Source organism: Vulpes lagopus, chromosome 11, assembly GCF_018345385.1.
Source record: "Vulpes lagopus strain Blue_001 chromosome 11, ASM1834538v1, whole genome shotgun sequence".
NCBI classification, from domain to species: domain Eukaryota; kingdom Metazoa; phylum Chordata; class Mammalia; order Carnivora; family Canidae; genus Vulpes; species Vulpes lagopus.
In genome coordinates, this window is record NC_054834.1 from 16,621,769 (window position 1) to 16,648,061 (window position 26,293).

General features: G+C 39.6%; 1 protein-coding gene across 1 annotated transcript in view; it reads left to right on the top strand.

The window, feature by feature from the left end:
* The window catches only part of RELN (reelin), a 477,996-nt gene that overhangs the window by 408,826 nt on the left and 42,877 nt on the right, over nt 1–26,293 (top strand). Inside the window, 7 exon segments of the mRNA XM_041722153.1 lie at nt 494–714; nt 3,107–3,254; nt 5,564–5,822; nt 6,679–6,928; nt 10,541–10,709; nt 24,034–24,174; nt 25,385–25,562. Of these exon segments, the coding sequence (XP_041578087.1) occupies nt 494–714; nt 3,107–3,254; nt 5,564–5,822; nt 6,679–6,928; nt 10,541–10,709; nt 24,034–24,174; nt 25,385–25,562 (1,366 nt within the window).

The window sequence follows — 26,293 nt, forward strand, 5'->3', positions numbered from 1 at the left end:
GAGTAACTGCTTAATAGACACAAGGTTTTCTTTTGGGATGATGAAAATGTCTTAGAACTTGATAGAGGCGGTGGTTAGCTAACACTGTGAATGTGCTGCCACCCAGTTGTACTCTTTAAATGGCTACTGATTACTTTTATGTTATATGAATTTTACCTCAATTTATGAAGAAAAGGAGTAGCTATACAGAGTGTAGATAGTCAGAATAGAGAAAGTGTCACCAAAGGAGTCGATCTTGAAAAAAGTGGAGGGTCAGGTAGAATTTGACCTGGTGATGGGATTGGGAAGGGCTTACAGGAAGCAGATCATAATTGGCAAAATCCTAGAGACTGAGGAATGGAGTGTGTGTTCTTGGAATGTCAAATCGTATTTTCTACTTCTTGAGCATGGTGCAGAGGTAGTAACTGCCCACTGCTCATTGATCAGATATGCTTACATTGAAGCTGTGTTGTTCTGTTGATTGGATTTTTAAAGTGATGTACCGCTTTTCCAGATCTGTGCGTTTCAGATGGTACCAAGGATTTTACCCTGCTGGCTCTCAGCCAGTGACATGGGCCATTGATAATGTCTATATCGGTCCCCAATGTGAAGAGATGTGCAACGGACATGGGAGTTGTATCAATGGAACCAAGTGTATATGTGACCCTGGCTACTCAGGTCCAACCTGTAAAATAAGCACCAAAAATCCTGACTTTCTCAAGGATGATTTTGAAGGTAATCTTTTAAAATAAATCCTATGTAGCTTTGTGAAGGAACTTACATACTTACTGTAATTTGTAATATAAAAGTAATCGTGAAGTTCTATTCTAACATTTCATTATTTATCCTTACAGTTAGGACCACCCATTCCTTCATGTAGTTCTGAATTGTATAGGATTCCATTTTTGAACCAAGGGTCAATGAGAATGAGCAAGGCCATGGTTGAGAAAACTAAAGCTATTTTCGCTGCTTTTCTAACACATGTAATTTCTGATTAATAAAAATTTTAGAAACTGTCTCTACAGGGTTAATGTTAGGTAGAAAGAACAAGTTTCCAAAAATATAAATTCCTGTCATTGTTTATCATCAACTCATTAAGCAGCCTCTCATCACTTTCTGTACCTCAGTTGTGTACCTAGAATCTAACATCATCGTGTATGACAATAATGTTATAGAAAAATGTACTTGGATATGTAGTCTGATAAAACAATGGAAAAATATTCTCCTAAGAGAAAGTCTTTTTTTTTTTTTTTAATTTTATTTATTTATGATAGGCACACAGTGAGAGAGAGAGAAGCAGAGACATAGGCAGAGGGAGAAGCAGGCTCCATGCACCGGGAGCCTGACGTGGGATTCGATCCTGGGTCTCCAGGATCACGCCCCGGGCCAAAGGCAGGCGCCAAACCGCTGCGCCACCCAGGGATCCCCCTAAGAGAAAGTCTTTTTTTTTTTTTTTTTTTTTTTTTAACAATTTATTTATTTTTTTTTTTTAATTTTTTTTTTTTTTTTTTTTTATTTATTTATGATAGTAACAGAGAGAGAGAGAGAGAGAGGCAGAGACATAGGCAGAGGGAGAAGCAGGCTCCGTGCACCGGGAGCCTGATGTGGGATTCGATCCCGGGTCTCCAGGATCGCGCCCTGGGCCAAAGGCAAGCGCCAAACCACTGCGCCACCCAGGGATCCCGAGAAAGTCTTAAATGTAATAGCTATATGTGTTAAGATAGTGAGATCAAAAGATTGCTTTCTTTTTCCCAAGTTGTCTATAAAATTGTAATAATAATGTATTTATGATTTTAAGGTACAATTTAATATTAAATTTAGGTATATCAATACAACGGAGTATGATGCAGCCATAAAAAGGAATGAAATGCTGATTCATACTACAACATGTGATGAACCTAGAAAACTTAATGCCAAGTTAAAGGAGTCAGACACAGAAGGCTATATATATCATATGATTCTATGAAACATCCAAAATAGGCAAAGCCACAGAGACAGAAGGCAGATTTGTGGTTGCTAGGGGCTGGGGGAGGGGGAGTGACTGCTTAATGGGTATAAGGTTTCCCTCAAGGGTGACGAGAAAGTTCTGGAAGTAGGTAGTGGTGATGGTTGCACAACAAGAATGTGAATGTACTAAATACCACTGAGTTGTTCACTTTAAAATGTTGAAAGTGATCAATTTTATGTTGTGTACATTTTACCACAATCCAAAAGAACCCTAGATCTAAGATAGGTATCTGGAGAGATTTGTGAGCTGGTTTTGAAAGACATTTTTTAAATTGTATTTATCTATTCATGAGAAACAGAGACAGAGAGAGGCAGAGACACAGGCAGAGAGAGAAGCAGGCTCCATGCAGGGAGCCCGATGTGGGACTCGATCCTGGGTCTCCAGAATCACACCCTGGGCTGAAGGCGGCACTAAACCACTGAGCCACCTGGGCTGCCCTTGAAAGACATATTTAATAGAAAATATTAAATTATGCTGTAACTTCTTCCATTAAAACTGTGTTTTAAAAAATACTTTATAAATACTTGCCTGACATGGTCCTGAGAGTAGCAAAGACACAATTCAGAGGCCAGTAGAAGAGCTACATTACCCTCTCTCGCTTTTGGCTGGAATCAGTCTCTGACTAGCAGGTGTCATTTTCTGCAGTGTAGGAGCAGAAAGGAAGGATCCATCTAGCTGGGCCATAGCTACTTGGGAAAAGCCCCACCTCCCTTCTGTCGTATGAACCATTAAATTCTACAGCCAAGGGCAGCCCCGGTGGCCCAGTGGTTTGGCACCACCTTCGACCCGGGGTATGATCCTGGAGACCCAGGATCAAGTCCCACGTCGGGCTCCCTGCATGGAGCCTGCTTCTCTCCCTCTGCCTGTGTCTCTGCCTCTCTCTCTCTGTGTCTGTCATGAATAAATAAATAAAATCTTTTTAAAAAAATTTCTACAGCCAAGGTTAAACCATTCAAACAAGCTAAACTGTTGAAGAGACCTCTTATTCCAAAACCCATGACTCCAGTATTCGTAACTTTGTATTTTAAAACTGCATGAAGCACTTACCGTATTCCTTTTTAAAAGACCATGACTCTATTTGGGGTCCTAGATAAATGACACTTACCACTTTTTTTTCAGGTCAGCTAGAATCTGATAGATTCTTATTAATGAGTGGTGGAAAGCCATCTCGGAAGTGTGGAATCCTTTCCAGTGGAAACAACCTCTTTTTCAATGAAGATGGCTTACGCATGTTGATGACACGCGATCTAGATTTATCACATGCTAGGTAAACATTTTTAGATGCTGTTTGAGAAACCACGTCGTGATGTGCAGTAACAGAACATAATCAAATCAGAAGGAAGCAGACATCTCAAGGACAAGGCCTTCTGTTGGAAGGGCGAGCTTCCCTTATCTAAGACTCCCTTAAGACACAATTTCCATTCTAATTTCATTCTAAAACCAAAAGAGCTTTGTGAAATAAACTAGATCAGAAATGAAACATAGCTAAAGAGACAAAAATTAATATCAAGATCAGTGATACTTACAAGATGGTGACTAGAAAATGACAACGTTTAACTTCCTTTCACTTCAAGAAAATAATGTTACATCTTTTTTATACACCTTCTAGAGAATATTTTTCATGAGCACTTGGACTATGTAGAAAATTACCATGCTTAGTAGAAAGTTTAATTGAAATACAATACGTCCTCAAACTACCCACCATTAATTTTATATCCATTAGCAATTTAAGTTAAAAATATTTGAAATGTAGCCTTATTCTTCATAAACATTTATTTCCAATGATTTGCTCATGCTTTCTAGGTACTCATTTTCTGATTTGAGCACAGCCTCTGAGAAACAAACATTTTAAACTGGCTCAGAGGATTATGTCCTGTCAAGATGTGTATCTCTTGATCATTTGACGAGCCAAAAACTTATCCAGGAAAATAAAGAAGACAACTTAACATGTGTAAAATGGAACCTTGACCTATTTTTGCAAGTGAACAAACAAGGGGTGTTTCTGTTTTTTTGAAACATTTCAGAGTATCTCAAGATATATCTTAACATATTTATCCTCCTCTTTCACCTAAATCTTTCATTTATTGAATTATAAATTTGACCATGCTTTGTAAAAATACAATTCTGTGAGATAATAATTTTATAGTTATAGAAAGCAAAATTTTATTTTTCCTCATCCTATTTTAATGCACGTGGTTTAATTTGGTGCTCTTTATTTCAGATTTATCATTGGCAGCTGAGTTCTCTAATTTAGAAATTATTGAGTTTTTCTAAATATAAATAGATGTGGATTTATAAATAGATGTGGATTTCTGATGTGGATTTATCCATAACTAAGTTATATAAACATTTCCCAATACAAGTAGACAATAGGCTAAAAGGTTTTTTCCATAAATGGTTATTGTTTGTATACATATCAACATCACTAGGCACTATGTATTTTTTTCATTAATCCAATGTTAAAAGCTCCATTATTTATCTCATCTCAGTACCATGCTGTGTAGGATTTGCATATATTGACCTCAAAATGCTCCATGTAAAATCCCAATTTTCTCGGGGTTATAAGATAAATGAATGCCTAGTTAATGGAGATGGGGGAGGGGAGGAACCCATGAAGAATGCATGGTTTTATATACGGAAGTGATAACTTTTATTATAAGTCCCAATATGCTCCCTATGTTTGACACACATACATAATCGGGTGTATGTGCTGGGTTACACATGAAATTTATTCCGCATTACCAGCTAGCACAACGGCCAGACCAGGCACCAGCAGCTTGCCTGCCAAAGATAACATGTGAGCTAGTTTTCATTGGCACCCCAGCTGGTTGCTGCCACTCTGTCCACCTCGCTGCCAGCTGGGAAGGCTGCCACTGGCTGAACGCCACAGTTCTCGATGGCCTGTATCATCCGTCCCAGACCCAGCAATAGTCAGAGGCTGGCACAGCCCACCATCACCACCACTCCACACTCATGCTTCCCTGCCCCTGGCACAAAAACCAGAAAAGAGGCCCAGGCTTGACACACCTCTTCCAAAAGATTCCTGGCCTTTCACAAAGAGGTGCTACAACTGCAGAATCTCAATGTGTCTCCCAAAACCAGTAATACGAGATCTGAAAAGCTACTGGTAAAACCTGGGAATGGACGATTTTGCCAATTAATGGCACAAGCTGTATTCATAACATTTTCCCAGTTGCAGATACTAAAGGGCAAATTCATCTTAAATAGATAGATGACAATACACACTCCCAAACTTGGAGAGTCTTTGGACCCTTCTCATCTTCTAGAATAGCCAAGGAGTACAGTGGACACTCAGTTCCCTCAGACTCTCCCGTGTGGAGGGGTACAAAATGTGAAAATGGGTACAGAATTGCCTTTTTTTCAGACTTCACATTTTATTAACTCCCTTACATTAAGAAAGGAAAATTGGGCTTTGAAACGATTGCTTTGGATATTCATTAAGTCATCATATTCCTAAAAGCCATGCATTCCCCGCCTGACCCTTTTGAGAATAGCATGAATTTCTCACTGAAGTAAAAAAAAAAAAAAGTCTACAATAAATCTTACTCATGGCAGATTTGTGCAGTTCTTCATGAGACTAGGATGTGGTAAGGGTGTTCCTGACCCCAGGAGCCAGCCTGTGCTTCTACAGTATTCACTCAATGGCGGCCTCTCATGGAGTCTCCTTCAAGAGTTCCTTTTCAGCAACTCGAGCAACGTGGGCAGGTACATTGCCCTGGAGATACCCTTGAAAGCACGTTCGGCTTCTACTCGCCTCCGCTGGTGGCAACCATCTGAAAATGGGCACTTCTACAGTCCCTGGGTAATCGACCAGGTCAGTCCATTCGGGATTAACTATTACAATTTTTGGCACTGGCGCTGCGTGCGGCCTAGCTAGCATTCAGTCCGGCCCTCTCTCTCAGGAGAGGAAGCCCAGCACCCACGATTGAATGACTTGCCCAAAGGCACACAGCTAGATTAGATATGGCATTTAGCTTCCTTTCCTTCTCTTTTCCTTCAATTGCCTGAGCCTATAAAAACAAACGACAACAGAAGGCCCAGGTCCTGCTCATAGAGAAATCAGCCATATGGGTAGAGGGACTTTTTCAAGCGTGATGCGAGGTTATAATTCTCTGAAAAGGAAAATGTGCAAATTAGCATTGGTACCACATGCAGTAGCTTCCAAATCCTCTTTTCTAGCCTTTGAAGAAGAAATAAATAAATCTTCCTAATATCCTTATGGACAGTTCTAAAGGATCTTCATACATAATAAAATGCGTATCAAATAGAACTCAAAGAACCTGTTAACAAACGGTTGAATCCATGCAAAGAACTGGAACTGAAATGCCTTAGGATACAACTGTCCTTAAATAGAAATTTCACATGGAAAATAATCACATGTAAGCCAAATTTTGCTTTCCCAGCTTGGGCGCATGTAGTTCCCAAAGGCACAATTTGGCCCATGAAGGCTGTGAATGGTTTTGTCAATACTTCGATTTGTTTTCTGTAGCTTCTTGCCAGATGGGCAAGCAGACCACATAAACAAAAACATTCTGAAAGGCCCCAAACAGTATGCTTGCCATGTGACGCCAGTTTTGAGCAATCTGACAGCCAAAAACAAACAGAAAGATTGAACTCTCTCAGATTTTGAAACCATATTGAAAATTTGTTTTCTTAAAAATACATTTCAGATTCTTATTGGAGGAAACATTTCTGGCAATACAGTCTTGGAGGATGATTTCACAACCCTGGACAGTAGGAAATGGCTACTTCACCCAGGAGGCACCAAGATGCCTGTGTGTGGTTCTACTGGTGATGCCCTGGTCTTCATTGAAAAGGCCAGTACCCGCTATGTGGTCACCACAGACATTGCTGTGAATGAGGATTCATTTCTACAGATAGATTTTGCTGCCTCCTGCTCAGTCACCGACTCCTGTTATGGTAAATATTCTATGTTCAGGTAGAGGGACAGATGTGTAAATGGGCATCTATGGCACCTCTGACAAGTCTGTAAGTGAAACAAAAGTGCATGTGAGTCAAACCATAATCACATTCTTGAAAATGTTGTTGGATACATTAAATTTTAGAAGTCGTTTTTTTAAAGCATCAGAATGTGAGCTTATTTTTAAGTATATGTACAATGAAGACTTTTTTACACATGAATAATAACCCCTAATTTATCTCTTTTTGAAAAGTCCAGATTTTTGTTTACTATCAGATTTGCAGAATTAGGGGCTCTCATCACATAGAGAATGCCAGAATAAGCATTAGGCATAGGCAATAGGCAAATTTACACTTAAATTTGCGTAGACATGGGTTTTAATTCATAGGGCTTTAGATTAGTCCAGTTACTGTCTTCTTTCCAGTCCCCTAGGAATCATGAAATTTTGTTGTTCCCATGTTGCCTTATACTTTTTGCCATTCTAGTGATAGCATATTCTAGGCTACTCTTATTGTGACCAATTTGCATCCTCTAGGTTTTGGACACCCATACTCACATATACCTTGCAGGCACACATGTACACACACACATACACACACGAACATAGACACACCTATCTGGGGAGATTAAAAAAAAAAAAACTGACATCACTGCATACTTGGATCCTTCACTCTAACTTGCAAGCCTGTCAGGATTCTGAGGATCTTCTGGTCCTTTACCACCCCATATCATTCTCATCCAAGAGATTCAAACTAGAATGTTCACAAGGACCTTGTTCTGTCTGATTGTAGGGGGCCAACATTTTTTTTGTATATTTTTTTATTGGGAGTTCAATTTGCCAACATATAGTATAGCACCCAGTGCTCATTCCATCAAGTGCCACAGGGGGCTGACATTTGATGAATGTGGTTACTTCAAAGGTCTTGGAAAAATCCAGATTTTTCATATTTCCCTTAGTTTGAATTTAATGGACATATCTTTGGAGGAATCTCGGAATCTACCTCAGATTCAATCAGTCAACACTAAACTAGTCAGTAGGGGTGAAACTTGGAAAAATATAAGGTACATAATCTGTCTTCAACGGGTCTAGTTAAGGGGATACTTCAAAAAGTTAGAGTCCAATAAATGACTAAATCAAGTGCGCTATGGATTGGTACTGATGTGAAATGTAATGAAAGCTCCAGGGAGAGTGAGATGACCAATGGATGGCCAATCCAAGGATTTGGGGAAGATTTCACAAAGAAGCTTAGTCTTAAATGATGATTGAAATGCATTTGAAGGGTGAATGGAAAAGAAAGGACATCCCAAGCTAGGCTCACAGCATAAGCAAAGAAGCAGTGGTGGGGACCTCCTAGTCCGTAAAGAAAACCATGAGCAGACCAGCCTCAACAGGGAATATTTGCATCTGGTAGAGAAGAGAAGAGTGCTGATTTTGAAAATAGTTTGGGTCCTAGGTACCTATTTCCTCAGTAGCATAGGAAAGTGATGAGAACTCAAGGAGATAAGTTATGACATGGTAGGCCTACAGTAGCACCAGTACTGCCACTCTGCCCTCATAAGCCCAGTCCTGTGTACTTTCTACTGCAGCCTGGTGCAACCTCTTGAGAAAGATTGAACTGAAAGATCAGAGAAGAAAGTGGATAAGCAGAGTTGGCAACTAAGGAAGGAGAGCGCTACAAGGCACACACAAGAATCTGTGCTTGACAAGGACATGAATAAAAGGGTACAAGTGCAGGGGAGTGACATGGTATGTTTTAGGGAGATTTGGCCAGGAGCAGATGAAGATGGGTAGGGAAGAATCCAAATAAAGAATGGTAATCTCTGTAGAAGGTGATAAAGTCACCTATGCGGTGTGAAGAGAAACGGGAACAATAAAATTGATATGAGACAGTGCAAGCAAAAAGAAGCAGCAAATCTCAAAACCAGGTGACAGTTTGAACATTGAGAGTAAAGAAGAGAGAAGAGTAAAATTTCTAAAATATTTTCTGAATTTTGAACCCAGAAAACCAGTGCAAAAGTATTGCCATTGATAGAGTTTGGTAGTTAAGAAGAGATGTTTATTTATAAGGGAAAATGGTGAGTTGTTCTTTAGTTTGGGTGGAAGCAGCTTTAAGTGGAGATACCCTTGAGCGAGGAGGATTTACAATATAAAAAGCAGGAACTTTGTCTAAACTGTGCATCAACATATGCCAACATCCGGTGCCATGCCAGGCTGAGTAAACATTTATTGAATTAAGAAAATTAATTGGAGACATAAAATTGGCAGATCTGGGCACAGAGATAATAGTTGAAGCCCAAGGAGTATACACATAGAATAGAAGGCCAGAAAGGGAGTTTGGACGAATGCCCATAGCTGGGTTAGTTAGCACAGGAGTCAGAGGAAAAGTAAGACAGAAGATTCAGAATAATGTCCTCCAAAAGAAAAGAAAGTTTCAAGAATCAGGGAATAATCAATAATGTCCAGTGCTGTAGGAAGGACAAGAACAATGAAGACGGAGATGGACCGCAGTATTTAACTAGAAAGGGTTGCTGGGAACCATACTGCAGTGAGTGGTCCCACGCTGGCTGCGCATGAGAATCACCTGGGGAGCAGTAAAGCTCAAAACGCCTTGGCTGCGCCCCAGAAGAGTGAAATCACAATCCCTGGGGGTGGGACCCTGGCATGAGTGGTTTCTAAAGGTACCCAGGTGATGTCAGTGTACAGCCAAGATTGAGAATCACGACTTTAGAGAAAGCAATTTCAATTTCTTGGGCCCCAAGCAGTTTATAAAGACTTAAGCAGGAAATAAAGAGGAATATGAAACCTAGGTTGTAAGTTGGATTTTTCAGAAGAAGCAAAAGAAAGAAATATCTTTTTGCAGACCCACAGCCTGATGCACGCTTTGGCACAAATTGCATGGACTTCAGCTACCTCCTCATACCTCTCTGACTCCCCAGTATATTCCACAACACAGTAGAGCAGGCTATGTGAGAAAAGAGATTTTGCCATTTTTAAGATTTGCCTATAGCAGGAGTAAAATTGGCATTGTTGGTCAGGATCCCTGTAGAATGGTCAAATTTTTAGAAAGTTGCTTAATTTTTTAAACTAAAAAGTAATCATTAAAATATATGGTCATGATGTTTGTGTTTGCATGTTAACCATGAAATAAATAGTATATTTAAAATAAATAAATAGTATATTTATTATAGTACATATATAGGACATATATATAATTTGCATAATTTTATAATATACTGTAACTATTAAACAATAAATATATATTATAATTATTATTACTATTGCTTTAACCCCATATGAACAATGGCTTTGTTATGATTGTTCCAAAATCATATATTGTTTCTCAGTATACAGAGTGACTCAGGAGAATTTACTTTATGTTTCACTTGATCATAGCCTCTCAAAAGAAAAATTATTTTAATCTGGAAAGTGAAAAATAATAACTAGTATTGTGCAGAAGGAAAAATCAAACCAAGAAACATTTCAAAATAAGAAACATAAATAGGAGGGAAAAATCAAATTGACGTTTGAACTGAAACATAAAAAAACATAAGTAATTATGGTTCCGGGGTCTACAAACATGTATTGCTAATCAGAATGTTTCCTGTTCCAGCTATTGAATTGGAATACTCAGTAGATCTTGGATTATCATGGCACCCATTGGTAAGGGACTGTCTACCTACCAATGTTGAATGCAGTCGATATCACCTACAGCGGATCCTGGTGTCAGACACCTTCAACAAATGGACCAGAATCACCCTGCCTCTCCCTCATTATACCAGGTATGGATGCTTCTGCATGTAGTGAACCCAAATTTGATATACTTTGGCATTTTATATTCAACACCAATTCAATTCAATATATATCAATATCTTATATTGATATAATTTGGCATTATAATTTGGATTTTAGGACAAGTTTAAATGAGATCCATGCCATTTTGTTACCTGTTGATGATATTGCCAGGCATGAGTTACTAAGGTGCTCTTAATAAGCAAAACAGGGCACCTGGCTGGCTTAGTCAGTAAAGCATGTGATCTTGATCTCAGGGTTGTGAGTTTGAGCCCTACTTTAGGCATAGAGTTTACTTTTTAAAAAAATAAGCAAGATAGGAGGTACCTGGCTGGCTCAGTCAGTGGAGTATGCACCTTTTAATCTCAGGGTAATGAGTCCTAGCCCCACACTGGGCATAGAGCTTTCTTTAAAAAAACAAACAAACAAACAAAAAAACAAAACAAAATACAAGGCCTCTGGCTGGCTTGGTTGGAGAGCATGCAACTCTTGATCTTGGGGTCAGGAGTTTTGAGTCCCATGTTGGATGTAGAGATTACTTAAATAAATAAATAATTTTAAAAATTATTTTTAGAAAAAGGCAAAGTAGAAACCAGTTTTTGTGGTGACATTTTTCTGTGTTTTCCCAAAACACAGGTCGATTATTCCCAAAAGCCAGGCCTATCCTGACTTTGATTTAGAGCTAATATTTTGAAAGAATGGTGTATGCAAGAAAACAGTGGCTGAATCAGTGAGATTCTCAACTTGATTCACTTAAATTTAAAACAGGCACATTGTATGAAGAATAGATTTAAGCAGAATCTACTTTATATTCAGTCAGACTACTATAGTTATAGCACTGAGTGGTGTCATATCAATAGATATAGCAGATAAATGTGTATTAAAATTATTGTCTGCTTTTGAAATTTTATTTCAAATACTATCTTGAGAATTATCACCTGGAGCATTCTTTTATATGAAAAACAATTATGAATGAATCATTCATTGTGCCTATAGGAAATCATGGTGGCTTAATAAAATTGTCTGGTAAATGCTTTATTTGAGTAAAACAGAGAATTCACCTTGCCTGATGGGTGGGGTTAATGACCCTCTCTCTTTTCACTAAAGTAGATGGTAATCATAGGAAAGCTTTAAAATCTTGATGGGAATTCCCGTTCCCTCAAAAAAAAGAAAGAAAGAAAGAAAGAAATGGTAATCAGTTGTTGCCGTTAAGAGAGAAGCAAAGCAACCAGTGCAACCATGTGGAACAGAAGTTATAGTTTGGGCTCATTATCGTTCACTTGCCTCCCCACAAATGAAGAATGAATAAATCTTCCTAGCAAACGATCATAAAATTCAACTATTCATCTAGGATATAACTTTTCTTGGGATTATCATAAATGGGATGGTTTTAGTTACTAACAGCCTAGGGCTCCTCTACAATTGCTGTCTCAGAGGTACAAGACTATATTAACTGTCAGTAGAGTTGCCAAGTTTAAATGAGATACGTGAGATTTTGTTGCTCATTAAAGGTATTGCCATGCATGAATTATTAAGGCTATCTTAATAAGTAAAATAGAAAAAAACTCCATTAAGGCAGTAGTCTTTTAAGGCTTTATGAATTCTGTGAATTATTATCCAGCTACTTGGTAGCATTTTGCAAATAAATGACACCTAAGATTTATTCCAGCTAGTCATTATACCCTTGAGTCTTCTATTCAAGAAAGGTAATTATTCTTCATCTTTTAATCTATCTTTTAATTGTCTTTGGTGCATACCCATAAGAATTTTGACCCTTTCAAATGACATTTGAAAAATCTGATGAGCATCCATTTCTTCTCGTTATCATATTGAAAATATGCAGTTTGTTCATTGTACTACCCTCAAAGCCCATGTTACACAATGGTCTTAAAGGTGATGCTGCCCTATAATAAGGCCCTCTGGATAATTCAGAAAAGAAATGTACACGATGGAGTGCAAGCCAGACCTAACTCTTATTGTGCTCTGCCATACGTCAGAGATCATTAGAACAATGTGCCAGACTCAGAGCATTCTGTCTAAAACACAAGTTAACATATCTATACAGTATCTGCTCTTATGTCCAATTACTTTTTAAATATGGCATTTCCTTCTTTGAGTTGAACTCTCAGCCTCAACATCTGCAAAGTATTGAGATATTCTGTCCACTAAGATTGAGAATTTGTTTGTAGTTCTTCACTATAAACAAACATGATGTTGATGACTTAAAGCCATGTGCTAAGTAGAGGTGAGTAGTGACTGTGATGATGTGCCGATGGTAGATTTGTCCACTCATTCACTTATCATAGGACCACAAGGCTAGGATCTCAGTATTGTTGGCACAGTGCTAGTGAGAGTCAGCTGAGGTCGATTATCTTCAAACTCATATCAAACCATTACCCAAACTAAAATGGCCAGTAATTATCAGTAGAGATTATTCCTTCATTTGGTCATCCATTAAACAAACATTTTTTAAATCTTTAATTATATGCTAGGTATGTGTGAAGGGCTGAACTTATCCTTGCCTCAACAGACTTTTAGTGCAGTGGGGGAGAGAACTATTAACCAGAAATCACCAGTAATCACATAAGTAAATAAAAAATTTGACTGTGGTAAGTGATGGAGGACAGTTGCATGATGTCAACACATTACATGTCCTGGGAAAATCTGTCTCAATCAAGGAACACTTTCTGGAGGAAAGCACAATTGAAGTAAGAAATAAAGGATGGTTAGGAGTTAAGTAGGGTAAAAGTAGGGGAAATGGTGTTCCAGGCAAGGAAAACAGCCTGTTGTATGAGGTAGCAGGTAAATCTGAGATACTGAAAGAATAGATCTGACTTAGAAAGTGGAGTGAGTTGGAGTCAGACCATGAAGAATATTGTAGGTTGTACTGAAAATTTGGGTATATGTTGAGGTGTCTGGGTGGCTCAGTCAGTTAAGCTTCTGCTTTGGCTCAAGTTATGATCCTGAGGTCCTGGGATTGAGCCCCATGTGAGCCCCCCAGCCCCTTGAGAGCCCTGCATCCTTGGGAGTCCTCTTCTCCCTCTCCCTTTGTGCTCTGTTCCTCTCCCTCTGTGTGTATTCAATCTCTCTCTCTCTCTCTCTCTCTCTCTCTCTCTCTGTCTCTCAAATAAATAAAATCTTTAAAAATTTTTTTAATATTTGGGGATACATCATATAAGTACTTTGGCACCTGCTAAAGTGCTCAGGAATTGGGGGACATGCTCAGATTTGCATCAGAAAAGCTTATTCTAACTGGAAAACAAATTGGGGAGGATAAGAGTAGCTGGAAGGAGACTCAAAGAGGCAGTGAGAGCTGGTAGCTTGGACTAAGCTGCAGGAGACATGAAGAGAAGTAGAGAAATTCAAGAGAAATGTCAGCAATATGGGATCCCTGGGTGGTGCAGCGGTTTGGCGCCTGCCTTTGGCCTAGGGCGCGATCCTGGAGACCCGGGATCGAATCCCACGTCGGGTTCCCGGTGCATGGAGCCTGCTTCTCCCTCTGCCTGTGTCTCTGCCTCTCTCTCTATCTCTCTGTGACTATCATAAATAAATAAAAATTTAAAAAAAAATTAAAAAAAAAAAGAAATGTCAGCAATAAAATTGGGTTTAATGGTGAAATGGACAAAGGAAGGTGAAGGAAGGGGCAATGCTGAAGATGACTCTGGTTTCTGAGGAACTGAAGAACTGAATGGTTGCTCGTGCACTTCACTGGGCAGGGACACACTGAAGCTGAACACAAAAGACATCACACTGTGCTCCAGACATTTCTACATTAGAACCTAATTAGCTGATTCAGTTCAATCTTACTGGAAATTTTTTTTAATGAATGGAAATCACTGTGGTTTCGTGGAGAGTTCCAGCTTTTAAATCCTGTGAACTCTGAAGCAAGTCATTCTATGTATCAAAGCTGCAGAGTCCACATGTGAAAAACAAGACTTTTTGCCATATAAAAAAACCTAATAAGTGTGCATGGAAGAGCTTGGGACCCTGTGAACTTTTATAACATGTAAATCATTTTTACATTTATGAGTTAACAGCATCATCCCACTTGTGATTATCACACTTCATCTTGAGGCAAGCTAAGAAGTCTTCCTAAGCTCGCTTAACAAGAGCAAGCCCATGGTAATGGTAGGACACTGTCTTAAGCTCCTGCCCTAGAGGAGGTTACCATCTGGTTGGGGAAGAATAAACAACATAAAAATAAAATATCCTGTATGTAATTGAGATCTTCAATGAGGAATGGGTTAGAAATTGCCACAGGTACTGGGAGACAGTGTTGAATGCCAGAGTTAAAGAGAATTTCATGGAAAAGATGGGCCCTAGTTGACTCATAGGATAGCTAGGAATTAGGTAGATAAGGAGATAAACATTCTAAATTAGGGAGACAGGGGGCATCTGGGTGGTTTAGCAGTTCAGAATCTGCCTTTGGCTCAGGTCATGATTCTGGGGCCCTGGGATCGAGTCTGGCATCAGGCTCCCCATAGGGAGCCTGTGTCTCCCTCTGCCTATGTCTCTGCCTCTCTCTCTCTCTCTCTCTCTCTCTCTCTCTCTTTCTCTCATAAATAAATAAACAAAATCTTTTTTATAAAAATGTAAATAAATAAATTAGGGAGATGGTGTGAACAGGACCCATGAACCTGGGAAGAGCCCAGGAGTTGCTGATGAAGACAGAGGGCTCCTAGCTGGAAGCTAGGGGAAGTTGTTTGTTGGTGGAGTTGGCTCAGCTTTTCGTAGTACTCGAGCAAGGCAGAGAGTTTAGACTTGTTGGAAAGATGAACCGTGGTGGATTTTGAACTGAGAATATTCTTCCAGGAAAAACAATTGAGAGAACAGAGAGGCTCAAGTAAGAGAAACTGGCAAAGGCGTTGTGCTAATGACCTTAGGTGAAGTGACAAGGGTCTGGACTACAGCTAACAAGGAGGGGATAAGACAGATATTACAGGACATTTCCATGAGAGAATTGGTTAAACTCACTAGTTTCTTCTCCACTGCACACATCAAGAGATGACTCTAAAGTTTGAAGCCCAAGAGAGTGGGAAGGAAAGCAACCGTTGACTCCAGGAGGGACGATGTGGCAAACTCAACCAGATGATGCTGAATTCAATGTGATGACTGGAAATACAAATGAGGGCATCCATATGACAGAGATGTGAAGGTCAGAGCCCTGGGAGAGATGATTGACTTTGGAGGCATGAGCATAGAGGTGAGAGGCAATGCTGTAAAACTGTCAGCACTGTAAAACTGTCCTGTGGAGGGCACTTACAAAGAAAAGACCGGATCCTTAAATCTAATAAAAGAATGAGTGGAAATAATTATTGAAGAAACAGTGAGGATGCAATCAGGGAGGAAGAAGGAGAATCAGAAGAACATGGTATCCAAAACCAAGTGAGACTAGAGTGTCAGCCAGGAAGAGGTGGCCATCAGTGACATAGACTGAGACGGATGAAGAAAAAAGTTTTGCAACAAATTCACTAGATTTTTCAGTAAGGAGATAGTGACCTTCAAAAGAACAGTTTCAGTAAGATACTGGAAATAAATAAACAGCTTGCCCAGCCCCAGAACCCATGGGCTTAACCACTATATTAGTCCTACATTTTTATCGCTTGCCAAAGAGATATGGTCCTGGAAGAAAGAGGAAGGGGGAATGCAAGAGATCTTAAGAAAGGCTGAAAAAAATACAAAGATGACAAAATCAATTTCATTGCCCCTAATCTGAATCTGCCTCCTCCTACTCACTAACCCCAGATCTAAAAATAACAGGTGGCTCAAGTAGCCTGGGTTCTTGAAATGTCACCTGAGAACCAGGGTGAGTCAACGGAAGGGCAGGTAACTCAAATCCACTGAGAAAGGGGGAGACCGGTGCTGCCCCTGGAAGGCTCAGGTGTGACTTGGCTATTTTAAGTCACAGTTTGAAGATGATCCATTCCCTCCTACCAGCCCTAATGACTTGGCTGATACCACATCTTTAAAGATTAACTACATTCTGGAAGCCAGGTGGTTTTAGCCACAGCATGGATGCTACTTCACATTTACAGGAAGTTTACAGGAAAAGTGATAAGCACAAGAAAGCGCAAGAAGATTGTGGAAGGATTGGGATAATGGAATGGGATTGGGTTTACCTTTTTGCAGGTAAACAGATTTAGGGAGAGAGGATATGCCTCCATAATGATCCCCACTATAACTACTAACGAAAGATCCGATGCTAAGGAAACTGAATAGATGCAGTATTTATTGGGTTTTCATGGAGGGATATTCAAGGGAATTGCTAGTTCATTTTTTAAAGGAGAAATCCTGAAAACTTGCTTTGGTACTATTTATCTCCACTGTTACTTCCAGTTTTCCAGTATCTTTTAAAAGACTTTTTGCAAGCATTTATATTACTGAATATCTTATTAAAAATTTTCAATCAGGTCAAGGAAGCCTTGGACTTCTCTTACATTACCATTTCTTCATGCGTCATTTTGATACTTTGAACATCATTGCTGTTACTTTACTAAATTCATGTTGGTCTTTCAGGACAACAGAACATAAAATAATTTTGTCTGGTGTAAACCATGGTACTATGGATTTTCACGTACTGAATATATTAATACTTTTGCTTTATATTAAGACACATAAAATCTATTTCCATTTCCACTACACTGGAAAATAAAACTACTCACAACTCTGCATTCCAACTAAGGTTTCTCAGTTGTCAACCTTGTTGCCAAAGTTTTACTAGAGAACTTGAGATTTGGCTGCTTTTGTACACATTGCTATGTATGGATTCTTAAGATTGCTTTAACAATTAAATATAGGTCATTCTCCATTGAGAAGGCATTTTTAAAATTATAGGAAATTCCTTTTATTTGAAGGATGGTCCAATGTATTTGATGCTCTCAGTAGGCCTACTTGGAACACTGTAGTTTTTTTATCATTACTAATTGTAATTATCAGCAAAAATAATAAATCCTTATTTTACCAAAACGAGGATAACCATTTTCTTTTCTTTGTAATCCTCAAATCAAAATTTTACTCTGAGTTTAAAGGGACCACAGATTATTTTTGACTCACATTTATCTATTTAAAATCCAAAGGTACAAAATTTAAGAAAATAGCAAACTGTATTTCAATATGATCATCACCCAGCTTCAACTATTCTTGGTTTATGACCAACTCCGTTTCTTCAATAGCACCACTAACTCTGGACCCCATATTTTGAAGCAATTCCCAGGCATTTCAACTATAAATACTTTAGTATGTATCTCTAAAAGAGGACTTTATTTTTTTTAAGATTTTATTTATTCATTCATGAGAGACACAGAGAGAGAGAGAGACAGAGACACAGGCAGAGGGAGAAGCAGGCTCCACGCAGGGAGCCCGACATGGGACTTGATCCCAGGTCTCCAGGATCATGTTCTGAGCCAAAGGCAGATGCTCAACCCCTGAGCCACCCAGGCATCCCTAAAAGAGGACTTTAAAAAACATAATTGTGATCCCATCTAAAAAGTAATGGAAATTTCTTATTTAATATTTTCTTATTCAATATTTACTTAGCATCAGTATTCAGATATCCCTGTTTGTTTCATAAAACATTTTACCATTTTTTTCATACTAGGATACAAAGCAATATAATTGGTTGACATCTTTCTTAAGTCTTCTGTAACCATGAGGTCTCCCTGTTTACCTTTTCAGATGAGGACTTAGACACGGAGAAGTTTTATGATTTTTCCCCACAGGCACATAGTTGGTGGCTGAAGCAGGATTGTACAAAAGTTCTCCATTTGTTCTCTATCAAGGAAGGAATAAAGGTCATGTGGGTGGCTTGTTTAAACTCTTCTATTGCTAACTCTGTACTGTGCTTTCCACTCTAGTTCCAGAGAGGTATCATGAAGGATCTAGGTCACCTTCTAAGGATACCTTACCTTTATCACATTTGTTTGGGGGTCATAACCTATGGTCCAAATGCTTTCTTCTCTCATTCCAGTATTCAAACCCCAGTGTTTTGTAAGAAATTTAGAAGAAAGGATAATTGAATGATATTATATATATATATTCTTTAGTGGACAGATTAATGTTACCTAAAAATCCCAAAATGTTACAGTCGTTTAGTGTCCTACAAATCCCTAGTGTTAATTATAATCACTAAGAGAATTTTCTACCAAAAGATTTGGGATGCCTAAATTAAGTACCCCCAACTAGCTGCCAAATCAATAGTCTTTCAGCCTTTACCTGCCATTCAAGATGACCAAAGTTCTCAGTAACACATCAGCTCCAGCAGGAGATAATTGTTTGAAAACCAGTTCTAAACTAAGAATCTATAGAGGCCCCTCTCCTTGAATGGCAATCCTTACTCCTATGAAATGAGTCAATTGTACAAAGCAGTTTCTAAGAGCCATCCTCTCATTTCACCCCAAAATTCAACTTCCTTCTTTTGTTCATAGTTCAGTGTCTTCTTCATGAGGATCTCCCCTGGGAGAGGGTCTTTGTGTCCGCTGGCAGATGGCTCATCCCTGTAGAGCCCCTCGCCTTAAGTAAATCATTCACGCACCTGGTACCAATGCTCAGGCCTCCTCTCTAGAGCCCACTTTTTCTCTAGCCCTTATCTGTAGGTCATGGGCTGTGACCCATGGGTCCACTCTGTTCAGGTGAGCTGATCTATGCTTCCTCCCAGGTACACACATATGAATGGGATTGCTGGGTTCTATGGTGACTCTGTGTTCAACATTTTGAAAAACAAACAACCTGTTCACGGCAGCCATACCAGTTTACATTCCCACCAGCAGTATATGAAGGTTCAGATTTCTCCACATCCTTGCCAACACTGTTATTGCTATCTCTTTTTGTTATTATTATAGCCACCTAGTGGGTATGAAGTTGCATCTCATTTTGGTTTTGATTTCCATTTTTCTCATAACTAATGATAATGAACATCCTTTCATCCACTTATCAGCCATTTATAACTCTCCCTTGGAATATTCTCTATTTTTGTCTAACAGAAAAATAGGCTCATGGAGGAAATTTTTTTCTAATATAAAGGCAGGGCCTTTGCTACCAGGGGAAATATAGGACACACTTTGAAGCTAGGTGCATTGCAGAGCTTCTAACTAAATACAGAGGGCCAAGGGCTTCAGCTGTGACATTCACTTGTGGAAGTCAAGATAGATAGACTCGTGTGTACACACAGCAATGATGCATACAGTCTCCCATAGCTAAACAACTGCTCATACTTAGGAGTTACAGTAGGGATAGGATGATTTTGTAAAGGTTGAGATAGTTTTGAAGGGTTTACTCATTGAGAATATATTGTAATAACAAACCAAGAGATTTTTGCCTTCTCTCAGTTGTATGAGTGAATCAAGGTGACTTAGGACACTGGGCTTCAACGTCTTCATAGGGAGTAAGAGAGTTGGCTATATTTACTAGTCCTGAATATTTTATGTGTTTCTGAGAGTAAAGAAAACATCAAGGAAGAGTGTAGGGGTTCTTTAAAAATTCTGCCTGGTTCTTATCAAAGGTCTTTTTCTCCTGATGATGGTAATGACAATGAGGAGTTTGTAGGTAGACAGAGTAGTCCTGAAAAAAGGTGTAGATACAAAGACTCTGAAATGCGTATAGAAACCCATTAAAAGATTTGGAAACAGTGTGGGGAAAGGAGAGAGCAGTGATGGAAACCATACTAATGACAGTAACATTTTTTAACTTCATAGCAGTGGATCTTCAATTATTAAACAACACTTATGGAGCACTTACTATGTGCAGTTGATGGACAGGAAATGATATAAATTCAGAAAAGAAGCAAGGGGAGACACTTCAAGGATATGGAAGAGGAGAAATATGCTCTGGGGCCATCTTTCCCCCAACTCCAAGAATCAGCAGCTGGTAGTGGCCGTCATTATAAGGAAGCTTCAGGATAAATGATGATACCTGCCAAGGGACTTCACCAAGACACTCATAGGTCTTGGTAAACATGAGCTAATTAATTTTCACAACACCCTTGTGAGGTAGGAAGTAGCACACTCCTAGTTTTACAGATGGGGAAGTGTCAGCACATAAACATAAATGATTTGGCCCCTATACATAGTGAAGTTGTGACAAGGCTGGGAATAAGAAGTCCTGGAAATTCAACTTCCAGACCTTCATTTTTAACTTCTATTCCAATTCATCCCCTTAGTGGAAGCATCTCTTTTTTCTCTAAAATAATATTGGATAGTGTATTTACCCCTGTTTTATGGGTATGTAATTATAATAAATGTAGTTATTCCCAGGACTATAAAATCCTCACATTTGAGACCAGGCCCTAGAAGTCCCCTAAATTAACCCCCTCATTATTTATGTTAAGTTATTCACCATGGACATAGCACTTACTAGTGCCAGAGTACAGATTAGCGCCCTTAGATATCTTTACTCTTAGTGGCCAACTCTGGTTTGAGATTTGAGTACATTCTACACATGGTCTCCCACTGTTTCCTTTTCTGTGGAATGCCACAGTTGTACAAACTGAACATGTCATGGTTGGAAGTCCCCATAAAAGCTATCAACCCCAACAATGCATCTGGCTCTTAAATCTTCTCTACAAACTCTGTTAAGTGGCTGCCCAGACTGTGATTAAACACAACCAACATTCAGAAAGCCACCACCTGCTGGGCAGCTCATGCCACCTCTCAATTGCTGGAAGTTGTTCTTCTCCTTTGACAACCATCACATCACTGCCCCCTCCAGCACTGACCCCCAGTCCTTGCCCACCCACCCTACAAGACATCTCTTATTTGATGCTTCCTGGCCATCTTTATTGCTGTCAACTTACTGTTCTTTCAGTAAATGTGTATGAAGTCCAATGTATAGGTGTCACCACAATCAAATAAGTAAGGAGACTAATCCAACAGAGGAAATTGTACATAAATAAGCCCTCTGAATAAAAAATGATATTTTGATGGAGCATTATAAAACATTAGAGCGACAAAGATCACTGGCCTACCCTCTTTAAGCACTGGAGATACAAAACAATATCCCCTGAAGGAATAAAAATATTTCCTGCCCTTCAGAAGTTCATAGACTCAAAGAAAGAATAATATAAGTGTTGACTTGTTATTAGAATCCAAGTAATCATGTGCTATGGAAATAGGATATTCCAATATATTATTTATAAGATGTAGCTGCATGTAAACAGGTGTAACAATTAATAAATTTCATCATTAAGAATTAACTGAACAGGGGCACCTGGGTGGCTCAGTCAGTTAAGTATCTGACTCTTGATTTCAGCTCAGGTCATGATCTCAAGGGCATGAGATGGAGCCCCAGGTTGGCTCTGAGCTCAGGGAGCAGAGTCTGCTTGTCCCTCTCCCTTCCCCTCTACCCTTCCCCTTCCCTCCCCTGCTCACACTTGTGCACTGTCTCTCTAAAATAAATAAATCAACCTTAAAATTAACAGCACAGCCGCTGACTTGCACAACCCCAGGGGAGCATTTTCCCACTGCTGACTGTGAGAATGGTGGCCTCTGGATACCAACTCCCTGCACCTTTTTCTTTTTTTTAAAGATTTTATTTGTTTGAGAGAGAAAGAGAGCAGGCAAGCAGGGGTAGGAGCAGAGGAGCAGGGGGGAGGAAAGAATCTCAAACAGACTCTGCACTAAGTGCAGAGCTGGACACGGAGCTCGATCTCATGACCCCAAGATCATGACCTGAGCCAAAAGCAAGAGTCAGACACCCAACTGACTGAGCCACCTAGGCATCCCTAACTGCCTGCATCTATAGAGCACCTACTAAGCGCTAGGCACTGGACAATGAGGGTATAATGTTGAGAAAAAGAGATTAATGCTGTTCCCTCATAACTTATTCTTCAGAGGAGGAGGCAGACATTTAAGAAATACATATGCAAATAAATATGACTACAATTGTGATAAATACTATAAAAGGAAAAGAACAGTTTGCTCGGAATAAACGCGATTTTTAGAGGGACCCAAAAGAAGATTTCTCTATGAGGACCTGACGCTGCCTCTGAGACCTGAAGGACACCTAAGGGGTAACCAGGCTGAGAGAGGAAGGATATGCAGGCAGAAAATGCAAAAGAGTGTTATGAGCTCTGGGAACTGGGAGGAGGAGCAGTGCTCCAGACTGGATAGCCAGGACGCCGGGGATGGAGTCCAGGAGGAGTTTGGGGTTGAAGTTAAATGCCTCAGGAAGTGATAGGTGGATGTTAGGTAGTCTGCTGGGAGTTGAGGAGGAAGAAGTGTTATGGAAAAACCAATGCATAGATGCTCAGTAAGCAAATAGCAAACTGAACTATGCGTTTTCAGAACAGAGATTTTAGTTCTGTCTATTCTTTTCTGTTTTCTCAACGTAACGCATGTGTTCAATTAGAAAGCATACAACCCTTGCTGTTGTTTGGACTTTTGTCCTGCTCAAAACAAGTATCTCTCAGTCAAGCGACTAATAGTCTCTTAATGACCGAAGTATATGAATCCATAAAACAAAAGTTGCTTTGGCTAATTATTTTGTCTACCGGTGTCTGAATGTTCACAATCACTTGAGCCTTGGGCACTGTTTGGATTTACTGCCATCTAGTGTCTCTGAAAATGTAAGTTTGTGTTTCTGAACAAGACACTTCCCAAAACTGTACAAATTAGCAAATATATTTCTGCTTCTGGAAGGGAGAATCTCTGTTTTGATTTTATCTGTATTGCATTTGAGTTAGTATAAAATAAGTCTGGTCCCATTACCCTCTCTCTTCTCTCCATCCAACTATCTGTGGTTTCATTGATCCCTCTGATTTACACTCTTACTGTCTTAAGACTTTCATTGTGAGAATTCCTCATGAACGCTACATGAGGTGGACCAGTATGCCCACTGCACAAAAGTGTCTAGTCTTCAGGAGCACATAGGAGTTGAAATTGAGCCCATATCCTGCTTTCCAAGTCAAATGCAGATGGGTTGGGGCAGCTCAAAGACAGGCATCTTTCCCTAATTTGCAAATAGAGCTTAGCATCAGCCCTGATGTCACTCCACAACATTTCCACACAAAATTCAGGGCTCGCTTTTCCCCTGAGGCTAGGCTACTGGCTAAGATTATTTTGAGTTTCTGTGTTAGTCTGTTTTTGCAAGGCTCAGAACGATCATCAGCCCAAAAATATATTCTCAAGCTATTGCAGTGTAGTTTGATCTGGTGATGTTACTCAAAGTTTTATATAGGCAATCGCAAAAATGAATGCTTTCGCAGAACACCAGTTGGGGATGTGCCTGCATTTTTGTTACAGCCTTCCGTGCACTTGTTCAAATATACCGGAACACATTTTCTTTTCCACCACATCCTTCATTATAATTCTCTTTTCTCCAAAGGTCCCAAGCAACTCGTTTCCGTTGGCATCAACCAGCTCCTTTTGACAAGCAGCAGACATGGGCGATAGATAACGTCTACATCGGGGACGGCTGTATAGATATGTGCAGTGGCCATGGACGGTGCATCCAAGGAAGCTGTGTGTAAGTACATTGTTTTTTCTTCCTTCCACAGGAAGTTTCTGACTCCCATTCCAGCCAGGAGATTTTTCTGAAACCGGATTTGTAATCACTCCAAAGCTGCCTTCAGTCATACGTTTTTCTTGAAATCTGACATTAAGCTAACTGTGGAGTTTATGGATAACATATCTTCCTTCTTGCACAGAGATTGGGAACTAAACAATAGCTGCCTTGTCAAAAGAAAGGTGAACTGTCACCAACGGTGTTTATTTCCTTCTGTGTTCTGGTGATACACCTGAGCCCAGAAAAGGACAGTAGAAGAGGTTCGGGAGTTCAGTATATTCTCACCAAAAATAATATGTCACAAGCATTTCTCTCATTTAGGTCTGAATATATGTAATAGATACGTATTACTTGTGGTTGGATTGGTATCCCGTGTGGTTTGCATAAGAAAGTTTTTAAATCCCTGCTTAATTTACCATCCATGGAAAGGCCTAATATTTTACGTAGAGAACCTTAGCATCTTTGGAAGGATTTAAATAAAATGTGTGTGTGTATATCTTATGTACTACAGGACTATGTGCTTTATTTTCAAAGATTTTGCTGTTTGATGAGGTAGTATGAATGAAGATGCTGATAGAGAATTCCTACCCCCTTCTCCACTAATCTCCGCATGCCCAGGAGGTCTCTCCTTTGGTTATTGATTCTAGCCCATATCCAGAATGACCTCTGAGACCCCAAAGCCTCCAGTCCTATATTCATATCTCCTCCTGTGTTGAACAGAGAGGTCAGTCGTTCAGTCAGGGGTGGGAGATGTTATCCAAAGTACCCACTGCTGTCTGGAACATGGCATCTTGGACTCCTAATTGGCCCAAAGCCGCTTTAAAAAGACTTAGTTTCATAAGTTATTAGGACCTACCAGTTCAGTTAGGCAGCTTTTACTTCTCAGCTTTGTAGAGCTGCGTCATGTGGAGACAAGGCTCTAGTAAATTCTTTGAAGTTACTTCTTTCCCTATAAGCCCAAATCATACATTAGGGATGCCTAGAGGCAGTTACTTCACAGATTGCTTCTAACCTAAAGCACTGTTAAGGAAAGCAGGCGAATGCTGCAGAGCTCTGTGAAGATAAGGAAGCTTTCCTCATCGTGGACAAGGAAGAGTAGCTGGCTTCACTAATTTGAGAATACAATTGTGGAGGTTTTGTTTAATGTTGGCTTTTCCTTTCTTTTTCCTAGCTGTGATGAGCAGTGGGGTGGCCTCTACTGTGATGAGCCCGAGATCTCCCTTCCAACCCAACTCAAAGACAACTTCAATAGAGCGCCATCCAACCAGAACTGGTTGACCGTGAATGGAGGGAAACTCAGTACCGTGTGCGGCGCTGTGGCTTCAGGAATGGCTCTGCATTTCAGCGGGGTGAGTCTGCGGCAGCTGGTTATTCTTTTCTGTCTCCTCTGAGTTTCCCCCAAAAGAGTTGAGTCTCTTTCAGAGTTTAATTGGCAAATCCAAATGCAGAATTAGATGCTCTAAATGCACAATTCTGATGTGAGCTTGCAACTTTATACAAATCAGAAAATACTAATTATTTCCAACATTTTCCCATCACAAATCAGTTGAGACCATTTCATTGTGCAAAGTAGTGTCAGCACACGTCATATAGATTTGAAAGAGACTTAAATGAATTTTCATCCTGAGAGAGAGGACTTGCCAGGGTGTGAGGGTCTTCCATATGGATGATATTCTAATGGAAAACTCGTGAGCTTGCAACAGATTTGGGATTTAAGGAACCAAAAATCAGGAAAGTGAGATTTGGTGTTTCCTGAACTTAATTCCTTCTATAAATTTTCAAAGAAAGAATAATTGTCAATAATGACTAGACATTTTTATTTATAGCAAATTATTTTGTATATGACAATAGCACTGTTAGAAAATGTCTTTGATGGGAGCACCTGGGTGGCTCACTCAGTTAAGTGTCTGGCTTCAGCTCAGGTCATAATCTCAGGATCCTGGGATCGAGTCACACATAGCATTCTCTGCTCAGCAGGAAGTCTGCTTTTCCCTCTCCCTCTGTACATGCTCTCTCTCTCTCTGTCTCTCAAGTAAAAAAATATTTTTTTAATTTCTTTGAGAAATGTTATGGTCATTCT